The following is a 19,429-nucleotide window of genomic DNA, read 5'->3' as shown; positions in this document are numbered from 1 at the left end:
TTCAGATTGGGCAAAAGAAGTAATTGCACCTATCCATAAGCAAGGGAACAGGGAGGATTGCAACAACTAACGAGGTATCTCATTGATCAGTATACCAGGCAAAGTATTCACTGGCATCTTGGAAGGGAGGGTGCGATCAGTCGCTGAGAGGGAGTTGGATGAAAACCAGTGTGGTTTCAGACCACAGAGAGGCTGTCAGGATCAGATTTTCAGTATGCGCCAGGAAATTGAAAAATGCTACGAGAAGAATAGGTAGTTGTGTTTATGTTTCGTAGATCTAGAGAAAGCATATGACAGGGTATCAAGGGAAAAGATGTTCACTATACTGGGGGACTATGGAATTAAAGGTAGATTATTAAAATCAATCAAAGGCATTTATGTTGACAATTGGGCCTCAGTGAGAATTGATGGTAGAATGAGTTCTTGGTTCAGGGTACTTACAGGGGTTAGACAAGGCTGTAATCTTTCACCTTTGCTGTTCGTAGTTTACATGGATCATCTGCTGAAAGGTATAAAATGGCAGGGAGAGATTCAGTTTGGTGGAAATGTAGTAAGCAGTTTGGCCTATGCTGACAACTTGGTCTTAATGGCAGACTGTGCCGAAAGCCTGCAGTCTAATATCTTGGAACTTGAAAATTGGTGCAATGAGTATGGTATGAAAATTAGCCGCTTGAAGACTAAATTGATGTCAGTAGATAAGAAATTCAACAGAATTGAACGTCGGATTGGTGATACAAAACTAGAACAGGTCGATAATTTCAAGTATTTAGGTTGTGTGTTCTCCCAGGATGGTAATATAGTAAGTGAGATTGAATCAAGGTGTAGTAAAGCTAATGCAGTGAGCTTGCAGTTGCGATCAGCAGTATTCTGTAAGAAGGAAGTCGGCTCCCAGACGAAACTATCTTTACATCAGTCTTTTTTCAGACCAACTTTGCTTTACGGGAGCGAAAGCTGGGTGGACTCAGGTTATCTTATTCACAAGTTAGAGGTAACAGACATGAAAGTAGCAAGAATGATTGTTGGTACAAACAGGTGGGAACAATTGCAGGAGGGTACTCAGAATGAGGAGATAAAGGCTAAATTAGGAATGAACTTGATAGATGAAGCTGTACGCGTAAACTGGCTTCGGTGGTGGGGTCATGTGAGGCGAATGGACGAGGATAGGTTACCTAGGAGAATAATGGATTTTGCTATGGAGGGTGAGAGAAGTAGAGGGAGACCAAGACGACGATGGTTAGACTCGGTTTCTAACGATTTAAAGATAAGAGGTATAGAACTAAATGAGGCCACAACACTAGTTGCAAATCGAGGATTGTGGTGACATTTAGTAAATTCTCAGCGGCTTGCAGACTGAACGCTGAAAGGCATAACAGTCTATAATGATAGTGTATGTATGTAATGTATAGAAATATTGATTTTTGATATTTTGCCCTAAAATGGTTGATTTCGGGGGGAAAAGATATGAAATTCTGAGAAAATGTACGCAAAATTATATGTGAATGGTCAAAAGTTGATGTCGGTCCACGATCCACATTTTGCACCTACTTTATGGTTACAATACGTAGATGACACATTTACAATAATAGATCAAGAACTTAACAATAGTGACAATATTTTAGAATACCTGAACAGCTTAGATCAAAACATAAAAGTTCACTACCTGAAGAGCTTAGATCAAAACATGAAGTTTACTAAAAAAGATGAGGTCAATAAATCTGTAAACATTTTAGACATTGCTACTAGATGTAAGAACAACAAATTCGAATACCAAATCTACAGAAAACCAACTTTTCCCCCTATTACACTTAAAAATAATTCATTACACCCTAACTCACACAAACAAGCAGCTTAATATAGCTTAATTTATAGACCATTTAAAATACCCCTCACGCGCAAAGAACGTAATAAAGAAATACAATATATCAAGAGCATAGCTATGTTTAATGGATTTAATTTGGAAATGGTTAATTGTATAATCAGTAAAGTAAAAAATAAACTAATGTCAAATCTTACCCCGATAAAGAAAAAAGTCTACATATGCCACATTTACATACAATAACTCTAGTATATATATCAGGTATGAAACCAATTTAATAAACGAGATATAAAGATCGCATTTAAAACACAAAACACCAATCAAAGTTTGTTTTTAAACCACATCAGTGTTAATTTGAATAAAGATCAATTATTCAAGTTCAGGAATATATATGCTAACATGCTCTAATTGTTTTGCCTTGTACATCGGACAGGCTGGACGTAGTTTTTCAACAATATACACTGACTGACAGAGCAAATGCAACACCAAGAAGGAGTGGTCAGAACTTTATGCCAATTGCAGGGTAGACTGACGTCACTGAGGTATGCTCATGATGTGAAATGCGCCGCTGTGCTGCGCACGTAGCGAACGATAAATGGGACACGGCGTTGGCGAATGGCCCACTTCGTACCGTGATTTCTCAGCCGACAGTCATTGTAGAACGTGTTGTCGTGTGCCACAGGACACGTGTATAGCTAAGAATGCCAGGCCGCCGTCAACGGAGGCATTTCCAGCAGACAGACGACTTTACGAGGGGTATGGTGATCGGGCTGAGAAGGGCAGGTTGGTCGCTTCGTCAAATCGCAGCCGATACCCATAGGGATGTGTCCACGGTGCAGCGCCTGTGGCGAAGATGGTTGGCGCAGGGACATGTGGCACGTGCGAGGGGTCCAGGCGCAGCCCGAGTGACGTCAGCACGCGAGGATCGGCGCATCTGCGTCCAAGCGGTGGCAGCCCCGCACGCCACGTCACGTCAACCGCCATTCTTCAGCATGTGCAAGACACCCTGGCTTTTCCAATATCGACCAGAACAATTTCCCGTCGATTGGTTGAAGGAGGCCTGCACTCCCGGCGTCCGCTCAGAAGACTACCATTGACTCCACAGCATAGACGTGCACGCCTGGCATGGTGCCGGGCTAGAGCGACTTGGATGAGGGAATGGCGGAACGTTGTGTTCTCCGATTAGTCACGCTTCTGTTCTGTCAGTGATAGTCACCGCAGACGAGTGTGGCGTCGGCGTGGAGAAAGGTCAAATCCGGCAGTAACTGTGGAGCGCCCTACCGCTAGACAACGCGGCATCATGGTTTGGGGCGCTATTGCGTATGATTCCACGTCACCTCTAGTGCGTATTCAAGGCACGTTAAATGCCCACCGCTACGTGCAGCATGTGCTGCGGCCGGTGTCACTCCCGTACCATAAGGGGCTGCCCAATGCTCTGTTTCAGCAGGATAATGCCCGCCCACACACTGCTCGCATCTCCCAACAGGCTCTACGAGGTGTACAGATGCTTCCGTGGCCAGCGTACTCTCTGGATCTCTCACCAATTGAACACGTGTGGGATCTCATTGGACGCCGTTTGCAAACTCTGCCCCAGACTCGTACGGACGACCAACTGTGGCAAATGGTTGACAGAGAATGGAGAACCATCCCTCAGGACACCATCCGCACTCTTATTGACTCTGTACCTCGACGTGTTTCTGCGTGCATCGCCGCTCGCGGTGGTCCTACATCCTACTGAGTCGATGCCGTGCGCATTGTGTAACCTGCATATCGGTTTGAAATAAACATCAATTATTCGTCCGTGCCGTCTCTGTTTTTTCCCCAACTTTCATCCCTTTCGAACCACTCCTCCTTGGTGTTGCATTGTCACTGTCAGTCGGTGTATTTGGAACATTTCAACACTAATAAACATAATAAATATTCAGCTATGAGTGTACACATGAAAGAAACAGGACACACATACACAACGATAGAACAGGATTTAACAATACTAAAAGACTTAAGAAAAAGAAAACTAATGAATGAATATGAAAATATCTACATTTTTGTTGACCAATACTTCAGTAGAAACCTTAATTTGAATGACACAATAGGCACGAAAACCTCTCTGTATGATTTAATTCCACAATTACTGAGGATAATGAAAATAAAGGAGAGTACTTTTATAAACGCCAATAAGTCTTCTCATAAAGAAAGTCCCACCCACAATGAATACTCCTCCAAGACCAGCCAATACACCGTCCGCCTGCCCCTCCCCTTCCTCCCCTCTCCTGCAGACGATACACAGATACAACATGAGGCAAGCCGGCTCATGTACAGCCAGTCGATCTGGTAGTGTCACCTAGACAAGCAAGCCGCGAGAGAGAAAATGGGTGATAGATTCCAATGCCATTCACTTTTAATTTAACAACATTCATTCCCAATAATAAAACATATTTTTTCTTATCGTTACAGACACTCTATTCAACTCCGTTCTTCATATTGAAGCTCCTGAATTCATCATTTATATTAACACATTGAGTAGGCCCCTGTTCGACTCTCTCCAACAACAAGCGGCTCACTACTTTAACAGCAAAACATCTATAAACAACGTGACAAAAAGTTTTTTATGTACTCATTTTACTCGCGTAAATCTGAATTTACAGAGGTGACACGGGATCGACAACATGACAGTTAAAATCAACAATGATTCAAAAGTTATTTTTAAAAAATAGTTACGGAATAGCCCTTTTAAACAGAGAGTGCAGTATCAAATAGGTCAATTTAGTCAACTATTTACAAATTCAAACTGACAGCATATAGAGAGATATCCATTTTACGTATGTTTTCTCAATAAGAGTTATCAGAAGTGGAGCAGTTAGAACACCATAATAAAAAAGATTTTGAACATAAACATTAAAGTGTATCATCAAGAATGCGTGTCCAAGGAAGAACCATCATATTAATAGACAATAAGACTGGATTTAAAAAACTACCCAAGTGATTCAACAGTGTTAAATTCATAGTCACTTTGTGTATCCCAGAACTTTTATTTAATAATTAACATTGTCTCAATGCATTCTTCTCCACACAAGTAGTTATTGTAGTCAAATGGGTACTTTTATGTATTGTTAAACAAATTTTAAAATTTTTAAAATATTATAATAAGAATTTTGGTTGTAATTGAAGATTTTGAGTCGAGAAAGTGGCTGATGGTGCCCTAAATGAGGGTGAAACATGTCCCAACAACTGAATCGATGTTAATGTAATTTGTAAAGAAAATAAATGGTATTGAAATGGTGGACATCTTCAAAGATTGTTTTGAATAAATATTTTGAATAAATAAGCGGTATGTTCTGAGCTGTCACTGGAGAGATGGCGTGGAATGACATCAGTAGACGAATAAGTTTGAGTGGTGTCTTTAAAAGTAGGAGAGATCACAATATGAAGATAAAGTTGGAATTTAAGAGAACAAATTTGGGCAAATATCCTTTATAGGAAGGGGAGCTAGGAATTGGAATGACTTACGAAGGGAGATGTTCAATAAATTTCAAATTACTTTGAAATCATTTAAGAAAAGTCTAGGAAAACACAGATGGAGAATCTGCCACTTGGACGACTGCACTAATTGCAGATCAGTAGTGATTGATTGATTGATTGATTGATTGATTGATTGATTGATTGATTGATTGATTGATTGATTGATTGATTGATTGTTCTCCAAGAGATCATATGCTCAGCCATTCTTTGTATTAGTGAGAGCTACCTTGTTATATCTTATGGAAAATTTCTATTAAACATGTCCTAGCCGGGCTGAGTGGCTCAGACTGTTGAGGCGTTGATCTTCTGATACCAACTTGGCAGGTTCGATCCTGGCTCTGTCTAGTGGTATTTGAAGGTGCTCAAATATGTCAGCTTCATGTTGATAGATTGACTGGCACGTAAAGGAACTCCTGCGGGAAAAATTCCAGCACCTTGGCATCTTCGTAAACCATCAAAGTTGTTAGTGGGACGTAAAAACAATAACATTGTTATTATAAACTTGCCCTACTCACTGTGATGCCAGCACCGCAGGGAGAGACACGAGAGACTATTCAGACAACGTGCTACATGTAAGAGGGTTACAACGTTGTGATCAACAACCCTGTGTCTTAATTATGTGTGCAGTCTGTCTAATAAACTCGAGAGATATTGGTGCATGTATTCATTGGTTGAGATGGGTCATAATGCAGCTATAACATAATAAACAGAGGAACTCATATAAGTTTTATCAACATTTCAGCATGATCATTTTAGAGTATTGATTATGGGAAGTGCTACAAAACATCATGCAATAGGCAGACTATCATGTGGACCTACAGAAATACCTATGTATTGAAATAGAAAAGAAATACAAAACCTGAATTAAAAATGACACAAGAACAATAAAATAATTTAAAATATTTACAGTCTATTTGAAAGTTGCTGGGTCTACAGAACTCTGTTTTTCAGTCCAGTCGAGGGCTGTTGGTGTCATATCATGGAAATATTTCAGGTTCCTGGGATAGGTTCGTAAGCTGCAGTCCATCACAATGTATTTATTTAATGGGTTGCTTTTTTTTTTATTTTTTATATACGATCACATTGGGAGAAGGGAATTTTGCCCCATTTATGGAGGCTATTTGTGCAGATCCCATGTCCTGTTTGTATTATTTTAGTGTCCTTCATACACTTCATAGCAGTTTGATACCGACTGGTTTCTTGGCAGGATCGATGAAGTTCCGATGTTCCACATCTCTGACCACGTGCTGTTGATTTTGAAATTACTTAATTGCAGTGATTCTGCTGTAAGGATAGATTGGGATTTTAAGCGGTAGTTCTTTACCATAGGTACATCAGAGTGGACAAGAAGCTTGGGACTGCATATTAACTTCTTATATTCCGTGAGAAGACTGTTTTGTCCGCATGGATCAAATGGTGTAGTATGACTTAGGAATAGAAACCATGCAGGGGAGTGGTTTTAATGCATCCTGTTATTATCCTCACAGTAGGATTCAGCTGGACATTGATCTTCCTCACATGTAGGTTATTAGGCCTTATCGGAGCACAATATTCAGCTGCAGAGTAGACAAGTTCTGGGGAAGAACATCATAATGTCATTGCTGTAGTACGCCCACCTAGTTCTGCAAGAGGTTATTGCATGACCTCAATTTTTCCACAGTGTTCACGGAGTACTTCTTAGGAGAGAGGATCCTGTCCAGCTTAATGCCCAAATATTTTGGCAGACTTTGATGATGAATGACTTTCTAATTTCAACATGTAAAGTATTGATGTAAAAGGTTTATTACTAGATTTAAATAGACATCAAAGGCTGCAATTAATTTAGCTGTTCAAAATGGCTGTCCATAGTATCAATACACTTCCAATTTTGTGAATTACTGCACAATCATTCTTGACTACGGTGTCTGAAGGGATTGATCTTCATGCCATTTCTATTTTTTCATATGAGATGGCTGATGTAGTCAGTTTTCTTTGGCACACCGCATCGTTTAGGATTTCCCAGACACATTTAATGTGGTTGGTGGGCTCTTGTAATCCCTTGTTACTTATGTTACAGACAAGGAAAATCCATTTTTACTGTATATATATATTTAAAAATTATATCACGTGATTTGTTTAGACCTGATACTGACATGGAACGTGTTCTGGAAGCTGCATCTGTGTATGAAAATTACTTGCCTGATTCTTTACATGTAGTCTAAGGGGATATGCTATTTCGATGTACACATTGGGAAGAAAATACCTACTAAAGACAGACCAACTGCATCTTGTGAACTTCTTAATATGTAAAATCATTCTTAACCTTTTCACTGCTGAGTTTTTAAAAAGTAGAAGCAGTTTCACAGATACAGGTTTACTGATACAATTAATGGAATGCATATCGTCCCCTTAGCCCCGCAGCCTAATACGGGGTCGGGGATGAAGTGAGATTATATTTTACACCATATTTTTACGGCCGGATGCCCTTCTTGATGCAAATCTCAGTTGAGAAGATAATGAATATGAAATGAATGATGGTGAATGAAACTAGGTAAGGAAGTAGAAGGAATCGGCTGTGGTTTATGAATAGGAACTGCCCTGGCATTTGCTTGGGAGTGAAAAAGGGAGACCACAAAAAATAAAGCATTCTCAGGACAGCTGACGGTGGCTTTCGAACCCTCCTGCCTGCCGAGTGCAGAGCTTGGCTCCATAGCCGTAGCATGTTAATACGTGTGGCTACTCCGCTTGTTGATGCTATTACTGAAATATAATACAGTTTAAAATTGTTGATCCAAGAACTGGTATTATTAAAATTATTTACATTTGGGGGGAAATAATTTATCTGAGGAAGGGGTGACAATTCTGCATGAGATTCATTATTACTACTTTGTCTCGCACTTTCTTGTAGTTCAGTATCGCCACTTAGATATTCTCCATCTTCATTATCAAAATATAGCACTCCAGAATCACTATTTATGAGGAAACATTCAATTTCTTCGTCAACAAGAGATGAATGTATACTTCAAGATGCCGTGATGGCTACACGTAAGCGGGAAAGATGTTCCACTCCAACAAAACTGAAATAACACACATCGCTTTCAAAACACGCGAAATGGAGTAAGTAGTATATCTGCCATACAGAACTTCCTTGAGCATTTCTACGGAATCTCAAAGAATGACACTATATCGCGTACATTTGTAAGATTGGTGAAGTACACACTGCACCAATACGTATATATACGGGTTTGGCGGACGAGGCACGGTGTTCAATAACGTATATATACGGGTTTGGCAGTGAATGGGTTAAAATGGTATTTTTCAAAGAAAAAATATGCTATTTATAGCAGATGTGTTTCTGGAAAAACTGAAATGATACTTGCTCTCCCGCCCCTCCTCGTAAATGTGTTCTGAATCTGCCTTTGGCGTTCCCCACAGGTGGAACTTGAAGAATGTTTAATCAGGGAAATGTGGAAGGAATTCAATAGCACTTCTCTGTCCTATCCCAAGTCCTGGTAGAATATCATCCAGATAGGCTATCATGTCATTCTGGTAATGTGGTGGTGTGGCATACATAAAATAATTCAACTACATTAAACACGTTCATTACTGGTAAAATGTATGTGTATGGTATGTTGAGGTACATGGGGCCATTTCTCTCAATAAAGGAATGGTCTAATTAAGACCGTGGGTGGCAATCCTTACAAGTTGAGCCCTGGTTAATCCACAGCCTTGTTCATGTGAACTTACAAGATTTTCTGGAGCCCAAGAAAACACAATTATGACAATTTATTATACCATATAGTTTAATTTGTACTTTATCTGACCCAAACTACTTTTTCTCAAACACCTTGTCCTCACGTAGCATGTCTTGATGCTGCTCACAGCTCTCACAAAACTGCTTGCTTTGAATACTGTAATGCTTGTAAATTCTGGGAAAAGCTTCTTTCTGATTATGTTACGTGGATTGACAAAATTACTAACTCATTTGATGGAAGGCAGTTCGAGTTTCGGAACCAGTGAGGCTCAACTTGTAGGATTCCAGCAAGATATAACAGAGATTTAAATTCAGGAGGTCAAATGGACTGTATCGTTATTGACTTATCCAAGGCTTTTATAGGGTAGATAATGGGAGACTGCTGACAAAAATGAGGGCTATTGGACTAGACAAAAGAGTGGTTGAATGGGTGGCATAATTTCTAAAAAATAGAATTTAGGGAATTAGAGTAGGTGATTCTGTAATGATTAAGATGGGGGTCATGCAAGGCAGTATTAATGGACGTTTGTTTTCATATATATATATAAATTATGTGAGTAAAGAACTGGAATCACACATAATTTTTGCAGATGATGGTGTAGTGTATGGAATAATAAATAAGTACCCCCTGTGGGTGGGGTACGCAGATGAAGAATACACTGACGGTATCCCCTGCCTGTCCTAAGATATGACTAAAAATGACACCCAAGGGATGATGGATTTTAAACCATGAGATTACCTGTGGTTGGTAACAACATGCGAGGAACACCATGGGCCAAGTTTACTTGCAATTAGTACCACTAGGTGAGGAACAGCATGGGTCTGTGATTAGTATCATTAGTGGTGTATCACTATGGGTTTACAGTACCCGTGATTAGTACCACTATATGTGGAAGACAATGGGTTTACGTTGCCTGTGATTCATATCACTATGTGAGGAACACCACAGGCCTGTGACTAGTACCACTATGTGAAGAACACCATAGGTCTGCATTATCTGTGATTAGTACCATTATGTGAGAAACATCACAGGTCTGGGTGTTGCCTGTGATTAGTACCACTATATGAGTAACACTGTGGATCTACGTTGCCTATGATTAGTATCACTATGTGAGGGACACCACGGTTCTGGGCAGCTCCGGTGATTAGTACCGCTATGTGAGGAATACCATGGGTCTGCGTTACCTATGAATGGTGTCTATTTGAGGAACACCATAGGTCTGCGTTACCTGTGAGTAGTACATTACCTGTGATTAATACCACTATGTGAGGAACACCGTGAGTCTACGTTACTCGTGATTAGTACCGCTACATGAGGAATAACATGGTTCTGCCTTACTAGCGATTAGTACCATTACGAGGTTCTGGTGACCTGGATTTTGGATCACTTTAGCGAGGCTGAATTGCTCAGACGCGCTGGCCTTCTTACCCCAACTTGGCAGGTGCGATCCTGGCTCACTCCGGTGGTATTTGAAGGTGCTCAACTACGCCAGCCTTGTGTCGGTAGATTTACTGACACATAAAAGAACTCCTGCGGGATAAAATTCTGGCTCCTCGGCGTTTCCAAAAACCGTAAAAATATAGTTAGTGGGACATAAAAAAAAGCAGTAACATTATTATTGGACCCCAGTAGACAACAAGCATCGTCGATTTAGGATTTTGCTTTGGAAGCAGTCCCTTGTTCAGTTTATACAATTCTTTTAATTTATTTTCTGGGAAGGTGGGGCAATGCAGTCAGATCCACTGGTTGTTTTAAATTGATAATCATTGTTCGTCATCGTTTTGAATTCTGGATAAATTTTGGAATCATTTTAACTTTCAGTATTGTGAGTTAGACCTGCTGATTGTTTTAAATTCACATTCATTCATTCATTCATTCATTCTTCATCATCATATTTTGAATTCTGGTGAGTGAATGAATATGGGAATTTTAATTGCCATTACATTTCGTCTCATCTCGAACCTTAGGGGCCAGTGACCTAGATGTTAGGCCCCTTTAAACAACAGGCATCATCATCATCAGTAAATAAGTTACAGGATTGTGAGCAACTGCAAGAAGACCTTGGGAAAGTTGTGAGATGGACAGTAGACAGGGGTATGATGGTAAATGGGATGAAAAGTCATGTTGTAAGTTTCAGTGAGAGGAAAAGTCCTCTCAGTTTTAATTACTGCATTCATGAGGTGAAAGTCCCTCACATGATCACTTTAAGTATCTAGGTGTTAGTACCGGTATAAGGAAAGACCTTCATTGGGGTAATCACATTAACGAGGTTGTAAATAAAAGTTACAGACCCCTTCATATGGTTATGAAGGTATTTAGATACTCTAGTAAGGATTGAAAAGGGAGAGTGTATTAATCTTTGGTAAGACCCCATTTAGAGCATAGTTCCAATGTCTGGGACCCACACCAGAATTACTCAATACGAGGACTAGAAAAGGTACAAAGGAAAGCAGCACAATTTGTTATGAGTGATTACCAACAAAATGTTGCAAACTTTGGGCTGGGAAGTCTTGGGAGTAAGAAGATGAGTTGCCCGACTGAGCGGTATGTTCTGTGCTGTCAGTGGAGAGATGGCATGGAGTGACATTAGCATACAAATAAGCTTGAGTGGAGCTTTTCAAGGTAGGGAATATCATAATATGAAGATAAAATTGGAATTCAATGGGACAAATCGGGGCAAATATTCATTTACATAAAGAGAAATTTGGTATTGGAAAAAATTATTACGGAAATGTTTGTTAAATTTCCAATTTACAAGAAATAAAAATCATCTGGAAAAGGTACATAGGAAAGCAGCACGATTTGTTCTGGGTGATTACTGACAAAAGAGTTTTGTTAGGAAAAAATTGCAAACCGTGGGCTGGGAAGTCTTGGGAGTGAGGGAAATCATTTAAGAATAGACTAGGTAAACAACTGATGAAGAATCTGCCACCTAGATGATGGCCCTCAATGCAGATGAGTGATGATTGGTTAATCAATCTTCGTTCATTGTTTATACCAATCTCGGATGTACTCTCTAGATTTTATTCTTTCGAGAAAGCATTGCATCCACGATCTTCTAAATCATGTCCCACATATGCCCTGTTTGATAGATTTAACCCACTTTTCTTCTGAATACTGTTATCTTTGCCCCTAGTTCCATTCTCTCAAAACAGCCTAAAATTTGTGATAATGTCAGGAATCAAGTCCATGCCATGATGGGGGGGAGGGGGGGTGCTAGAGGAGGACATTGCTGTCCTTGCTGCTCTATCTAGGTTATAATTTTATTAATTATGAATGTTTGCATAATGTTCATTTGAAAGTGATCTGCCATGTCCATTGTACAATTGCCATGTAAAAAGGTCCACCTATTCAACACTTTTTATATCATGCTGCATTTAATTATGTATTATTTTTATGGAATACAGGTTTTGTCTCCTATGGAGACATCGTCAGTTCCTTAAAAGAGCATGAAATCACAAGGATAACACTTGAAATTCTGTTTTCAGATATAGTTTTATAAAATAGTTAGAGACTTGAGTCTCAATGGTATCATGAGCACAAAACTTGTGATCTATCTGAAACAAACACTTAGAAACAGAACCATTTTTATTGTGTAATCTAAAGTTGGATGAAGTTAAAATATATTGGTGATTTAAAATCTTAGAAATTGTTTATGATGTTAATATGTTCCATTAAAATGAAATAAAATGTTAAGGGAGACTCTTTTCTGATGCCAGTTTGCGTTTTTTTGTATGGAACGCATTGAAATTTGCCACTTTGTTCCAGTGTACAGAGTCTACAATAAGGGAAAAAGGGGTATAAATATTGTGTAAATGAAGGTGAGGTGTCTCATTGATATGTAAATATGTTACTCATTTCCCTGCTGTTTCCTCTTGAAAGTGATGTGTGTGTCCTGTTATGTGGCACTCGTGATACTGAATGTTTGATTTTTTTCAAGTTGAACAGGTGATAAGGAGGGGCGAGGTGATGTATTGACGGGGTTGTTGTTGTTGTTGTTGTTGATGTTGTTGTTGTTGTTGTTGTTAGGAGGAGTCTGCGGGGAATTGATGATGTCATTTTTATATTTCTGTTTAGTATATTTTCTTGGTAATAGTTTATAAATTTCTTCAAATAGTGTATTTGTGTTCTGTGTGATTTCATTTATATTGTAAGTGGGGTTTGTTCTTTGATCCAACTGTATATAAATGTCTTCCGAGTTATTCATTAGGCTGCCTTTATTCGCTAAGTGCAAAATGATTAAATTCTGGTTATTATATGTAAAAGGATGATGAAACTACAGTAGAACATCTGTTAGCCAGAACAAAGGGGGGAAAGTTGGTTTCAGATAATGAAAATTTTGGATAATTTATAATTAAGATATGTTTTTTGACATTTTAGATTAAAGTAGTGGAAGACAATACATATACAATGCTAACAAAGCATTTTAACAAACCCAAACTTCTGTACATGTTTAGAACAAACCATGTTCCGTTGTGCATACACTTATACTGTAAATAATGAACTATTTTTTTTAAAGTCTTCGACTTTCTTTTGTTTTTTTCTTTTCACATCGTTTTCTAGCAGCGATGTCACACCACCATTTCATTAGCAGAACAATAGAAGGCTTTTATTCGTCGCATCACAAACTGAGCAAACAGAGAAGGGAAGAAGGCAGTCAGGTTGGAGTTCATGCATTCCTCTGTTCATCCCCTTTGTCATAACTTAACACAGCAAACAATGGAACTAATGAAGGAGCCAATACAAACTTTATTCACAATAGATAAGGGAAGGAGGCAGTCATGGTCAGAGTCCACACATTCCGCTACTTATCCCCTTTATCGTAACATAATATAACATTACAAACAATGTTCCTCTAATTTGTTTTTGCCGAAAAATTTATTTTCAGTCATTTCGGTTAAACGATACTTCGGTTAAAAGTGTTCCGTATAAAAGAGGTACTACTGTATTTCATATATGTACCCATAGCTGAAATTCTTATCTTTCTGTGTTTGTGTGTTCATGGTATCTAATGAGATAAGTTTGCTACTTTCATCTTCAATAATAAAAATATATATCAAGTTACTAACACAATTAGAAAACATAATTTCCATATAACTATCCATACGCTTAACACTAATAACCATAATTTTTATAATCATAACTCAGTTATCCCTAAAAGTAACAAATTTCTTGACTCAAGAATAAACAAACTGAAATGTTCAAAATGTGAAACAACCTATATCGGCCAAACAGGGAGAAATGTTCTCATTAGGTATCAAGAACACATAAAAACTTGACATAATAGATTTTCAGTTATCGGTACCTATATGAAATAGTTTCATCATACTTCTAAAAATATTAATCAGGGTTTAATCATTTAGCACTTAAGCGAATAAAGGCACCCTAATGAAAAACATAGAAGACATTTATATGCAGTTGGATCAAAGAACAAACCCCAATTATAATATAAATAAAATCACAGAGAACACAAATATGCTATTTGAAGAAATTTATAAACATTTATAAACTATTACCAAGAAGATATACTAAACAGAAATATAAAAAAAGAAATCATCAATTCCCCTTACACTCCTCCTTAACAGTTGTTCAACTCAAAAATCCAACCGTCAGTATCACGAGTGCCACACAATAGGACACACACATCACCTTTCGAGGGAAAACAGCCAGGAAATGAGTAACATATTTATATATCCATGAGACACCTCGACTTCATTTCTCTTATTGTAGACTCTATTCAAAGCATTCACATACCTTAATTAAAACCACAGCCTCTTCTTTCCCACTCCTAGCACTTTCCTAACCCATGTTCGCCAGTTTGTCAAAATGAGAAGGTATTTAGAACTGTGTGTCAGGATCTCTTTGTGAAATTAAAGAATTCACGCAAGTGTGAACTTGCATCATGTGCCGCTTCTCCCTCAACTAGCTGTTCATATTAATATTTTACAGATCTGAGTCTTGTGCAAACAGGTAACTACCGAGCTCGATAGCTGCAGTCGCTTAAGTATGGCCAGTATCCAGTATTCGGGAGATAGTGGGTTTGAACCCCACTGTCGGCAGCCCTGAAGATGGTTTTCTGTGGTTTTCCATTTTCACACCAGGGAAATGCGTGGGCTGTACCTTAATTAAGGCCACGGCTACTTTCTCCCCATTCCTAGTCCTTTCCGCCCCATCGTTGCCATAAGACCTATCTGTGTCGGTGCAACGTAAAACAACTTGCAAAAGAGAAAAAAAGAAAAAAAAGGGGTAATGAGGTGTATAAAATGGAACCTTTTCCTTGTATGTGTGATGTTTGGAATTGCAAGAGTTTTCATAGATCTGTTAGCTTTTATTTTGAATAAAATTAACTGTGTTACTTCTTGTCCAGCATTTGTTTCCTTGAATGTTCATAGCTAGGGTGCTCTTTTACCGTTGTGTGAGGAAACAGCTAATTGGCTGAATAGCATATTTTATCATGTGCTCACTTATGCTACTCAAGGTTGAGAGATTGAATCCTGACATGGTCACTTTACATTTAAAATTGCTTTAATGCGACAGACCCATATTGCTACATTTATTGGTATATTAAAAAGTCTCTTACTGGGTCAGAATTCTGGTGCTAGGATGTCTCACAAGACCAGCATTAATTGAAAGATTGTTTGGTACGTGACATAATTTTTCATTATTAGATGACAGTTGCCAGAAGAGGTAATAATTGTATCAAGAGTGTCGAATAGAGATACATCTCGAGAAGCACGTAATGTTGGACACACGAAGTTGAAGCAGGTTATTCTGCTACAGCCAGTCGAACGCAGTGCATGCGAAGACTGGTGTCATAGTGCAATGGAGCAATGCATAAACATCAAAGCATCATCAAGAATTATCATAAACATCAAGTTTTCTTACAAATTGGGAGATGAGATGCATGTCATTTTTGTGCAAGTATACAGAACAGAAGCCGTAAGCAGAAAATGTTTTTATAATGGGTTCAGATGCTTTTGGAATGGACTGGGAACATTTGATGATGCGCCACGTCCATTCTGCTTGTGGCAAGTGTTCCGCACACTTGCACCAATATTGTATGTTTCTCTGTCGCTGTTTTTCCCAATTTGTAACAAAATTTGATGTTAATGCATTGCTCCATTGCACTCTTGACTGTAGTCTTCACACACACTGCATTCGAGTGGCCGCAACAGGCTAATGTGCTTCAGCTCCATGTGTTTTATGCTGTATGGCACTTCTCGAGATGTCCTTCTGTTCACATGTGCAAGCTCGCAGTGTTACCAGATGTTGCTATTGCCATTACAGTCCATTCACTGTACCTTTTTAGTTGTATGTTTTTTATATCTTTACCTTTTCTTTCAGATTAATGCCTTATCTTTGGTGACTACTGATGTGGGTCGTTGTCGAGCATGGTTAAGACTAGCTCTTAATGATGGACTATTATCTCGTTATTTGGAAGCAATGCGTCGTGATGGTAGTGCACTGAAACCCTATTACCGTCGTTCTGCATTTCTTCGAGATGTTGAATTGCTTGACGTAGCTCAGAGACTAATAGAGGGAATTGAAACTTGTCAGTATTGTTTGGTGTGTAATTCTAGTTTGTTAAATATATGGACAAATCAGCCACTTTTACTAGCTGGCTTATGGACACCACCTTTAAGGGCATGTCCTGTAATGTCTGGTGTGGATGTGGCTAGTATGATGGAAGATAATGTCCCAACTAGAGAGTCAAGTCCAGCCATTTCCATGTCCTGTCCACGCAAAGATGAAGGCATAGGACAGGTTTTACCCATGAGTGAAGATGAAGCTCTAAGAATAATACTTGGAACCCCTGTTACAGAGACCCTGACACCACAAAATATCCAAAAGAACTGTAGTGAAATGAATGGTGGTGATGATGGTTCAGAGAAAAATGGTAATGTGAGACCAACACCTGGGACAGATATCCCTTCAAGGCAGTGTATGACTGCTAAGGGCAATGGGGATGATGAAGATGGACATTCAAGTGTTGGCAATTCCCTCATTGGTCGTGTTGGATGGTCATCTTCATTTGAAGAATTTCCAGATGCTGAGGAACGTAATGGTATTGAAGGACCAGAACATTTGGATAGAATTACTTCCAAGAACTTCCGTGGTAATAGTTCATCTGTGGTATCTCAGAGTAGAAGCACTGGTTTGAGGAGTCCGAGTGATGTTCCAAGTTATCATGCAGTGGTTGAAAGCTATAATAATTTGTCTGGAGGTTACATGAAGACTCCAGATTTAAGAGACTTTTGTCATCGGTTCGAGAGTACTACTGAATCTGCAATGGACACAGGAGTGGAAGCAGATGATCTGGTAAGTTCCACAGAGATATTTTATGAAGGCTTGTGCTGGGGCTCTTAATTTTTACTATTTGTTTTATGTCACTCCAATGCAAACAGGTCTTATGGCGATGATGTGACGGGACAAGGCAAAGTCACAGTCACTTCCTTCAGTTGAGGTAAAGCCCAGCATTTACCTGGTGTGAAAATGGGGAAACAACGGAAAACAATCTTCATGGTTGTTAACAGTTGGGTCCAAACCCACTTTTTTCCAAATGAAGACTCACAGTTACATGACACAAAACACCTAGTCAGCTTGCTCTACTAAATTTAATTTATTTGTAAATGTTAGGTAGATCATTTTGTTCTGATGCAAAATTGGAAAAATTTAATATAGCAGCATTCTTTTCTTCAGCCAGTGCATTTACTGACAGTTGGAGATTGCTTGAGATTTTTCAGAAGAGCAAAATATTCAGCTTTTGTATGAGAGATTGGAATAGGATACTTTCCTTCTCGACTATCTATGAGGGTCATATTGAAACTAATAAGCAACAATTTTTCATGAAACTGGGTTTGTTAATATTGAAAAATCACATACACAATCTTAATCTGCAGACAATTCTTGACTTTTACAATACTGTATTTATTTTATTTAAGCCTACATTGTTAGCCAACAACCTCCTCTCCTCCCCTGTAATTAGAAAAGAAGATTTAAAGATTGAAATTTATCAGTGAAGCATACAAAGCAAAAGGAATACATTTTCTGCCATTTAATTGTTTAGTCAGTTAATGCCATTGGATGATTCAAATTCATTGTCACTTATTTCTTTGTCACTGTATTCGTGTAGAGTATCATCTTCTGCGTTGTCAATAGTAACTTATAAATTTCATTACAACTTATCAATTTCATAATGGTTCCGTATTGACAATATACCATAAAGAGATTCAATTCTTAAAAATGAATTTATTAAATAGATCCACCTATTCAATACTTGTTGTACTAATTATATTAACAGTTCATTTAAAATATTAGAACATGTTTTGGGCTGTTCCGAGGTATCTGTGGAACAGCAGAGGTGAAAGAAGGTGCCAGGGTGAATGGGTCTAACTACAAGGTCGAGATATGAATTAAAATTGCATTAAAGGTTATATTTTCGAAAATAGCAAAACTTAACAATTTTCACATAGAATTTCAAAGTTAACAAATAACAAGAAGTCAACAAATAACCGACAATCAGGTACAAGACCAGGAAAAGCCAAGATTTAGAGACAGTTTAACAATCTGGGCTTCAAGCCCCAAGTTTTACAATTTCTGAGCTCTCACCTCACAACCACATATTTACCACAGGGCAGAAATCCCCTAATAATATGGAGCACTTGCTTCCACCTAGCAATGTCAAGCCTCCTAGAGGCACATTTCCAATACTTAAAAGAGCTGACCCGCTCTCAGTTTTCCGAGCCTATTAAAGGCAATACCAGGCTTTACCCTAAATTGCCATCAAGGCACAATTTACACAACATGAAATGGGGGTATCTTGTACCCAGCCTACTGGGCCTTAGTAGAACAATAATAGGTTAAGTAAATGGCCCAAAATGCAAAAATGAATGGAGGCGTGAATTTGCACTCCTAAACGAAACTTCTTAAAACCTAAGAGGCACTAGGCCGATGAAACAGGGGCTATTCCCAAACTATGGAGGTGACTCGTATACTGAATAAATTTAACACATTAAGGAAGAGTAGAAAATCGGTTACGAAAACGTAGTCACCTCAAATCAAAATGAAGGGGAGCTCGAGAGGGTAAAGCACTCTCTATCCCTGATTTACAGTTAAAGATATATGAAGTTTTTACATAAACTGGAAGAAATTTACATGTTTATAGAGATAGGTTACATGGTAAAGGTTTTCGGACCTTCCCCGCGGGTTAAACTGCTGAGTAGCAAGAAATAAAGATGTTAAGCGGCCATTACTTACTGGAGAACTGCTGCCAGATGGAAGAGGCGCTTCCCGCCTCCTGCTACACGTCCATACACTAAGTAAGATGTTGATGAAGTGGCCGAGAGGCAAGAAAATCAGC

General features: G+C 38.7%; 1 protein-coding gene across 5 annotated transcripts in view; it reads left to right on the top strand.

The window, feature by feature from the left end:
- Plekhm1 (Pleckstrin homology and RUN domain containing M1) overlaps positions 1 to 19,429 on the top strand; it is a 229,808-nt gene that overhangs the window by 57,070 nt on the left and 153,309 nt on the right. For all 5 annotated transcript variants that reach the window (XM_067141302.2, XM_067141301.2, XM_067141300.2 and 2 more), the window contains one exon: positions 16,414 to 17,388. In XM_067141302.2, the coding sequence (XP_066997403.2) occupies positions 16,414 to 17,388 (975 nt within the window). The remainder of the gene's footprint in view (positions 1 to 16,413; positions 17,389 to 19,429) is intronic.

Source organism: Anabrus simplex, chromosome 2 (assembly GCF_040414725.1).
Source record: "Anabrus simplex isolate iqAnaSimp1 chromosome 2, ASM4041472v1, whole genome shotgun sequence".
Lineage (NCBI taxonomy): Eukaryota > Metazoa > Arthropoda > Insecta > Orthoptera > Tettigoniidae > Anabrus > Anabrus simplex.
This window is presented reverse-complemented; position numbering and strand designations above follow the sequence as displayed.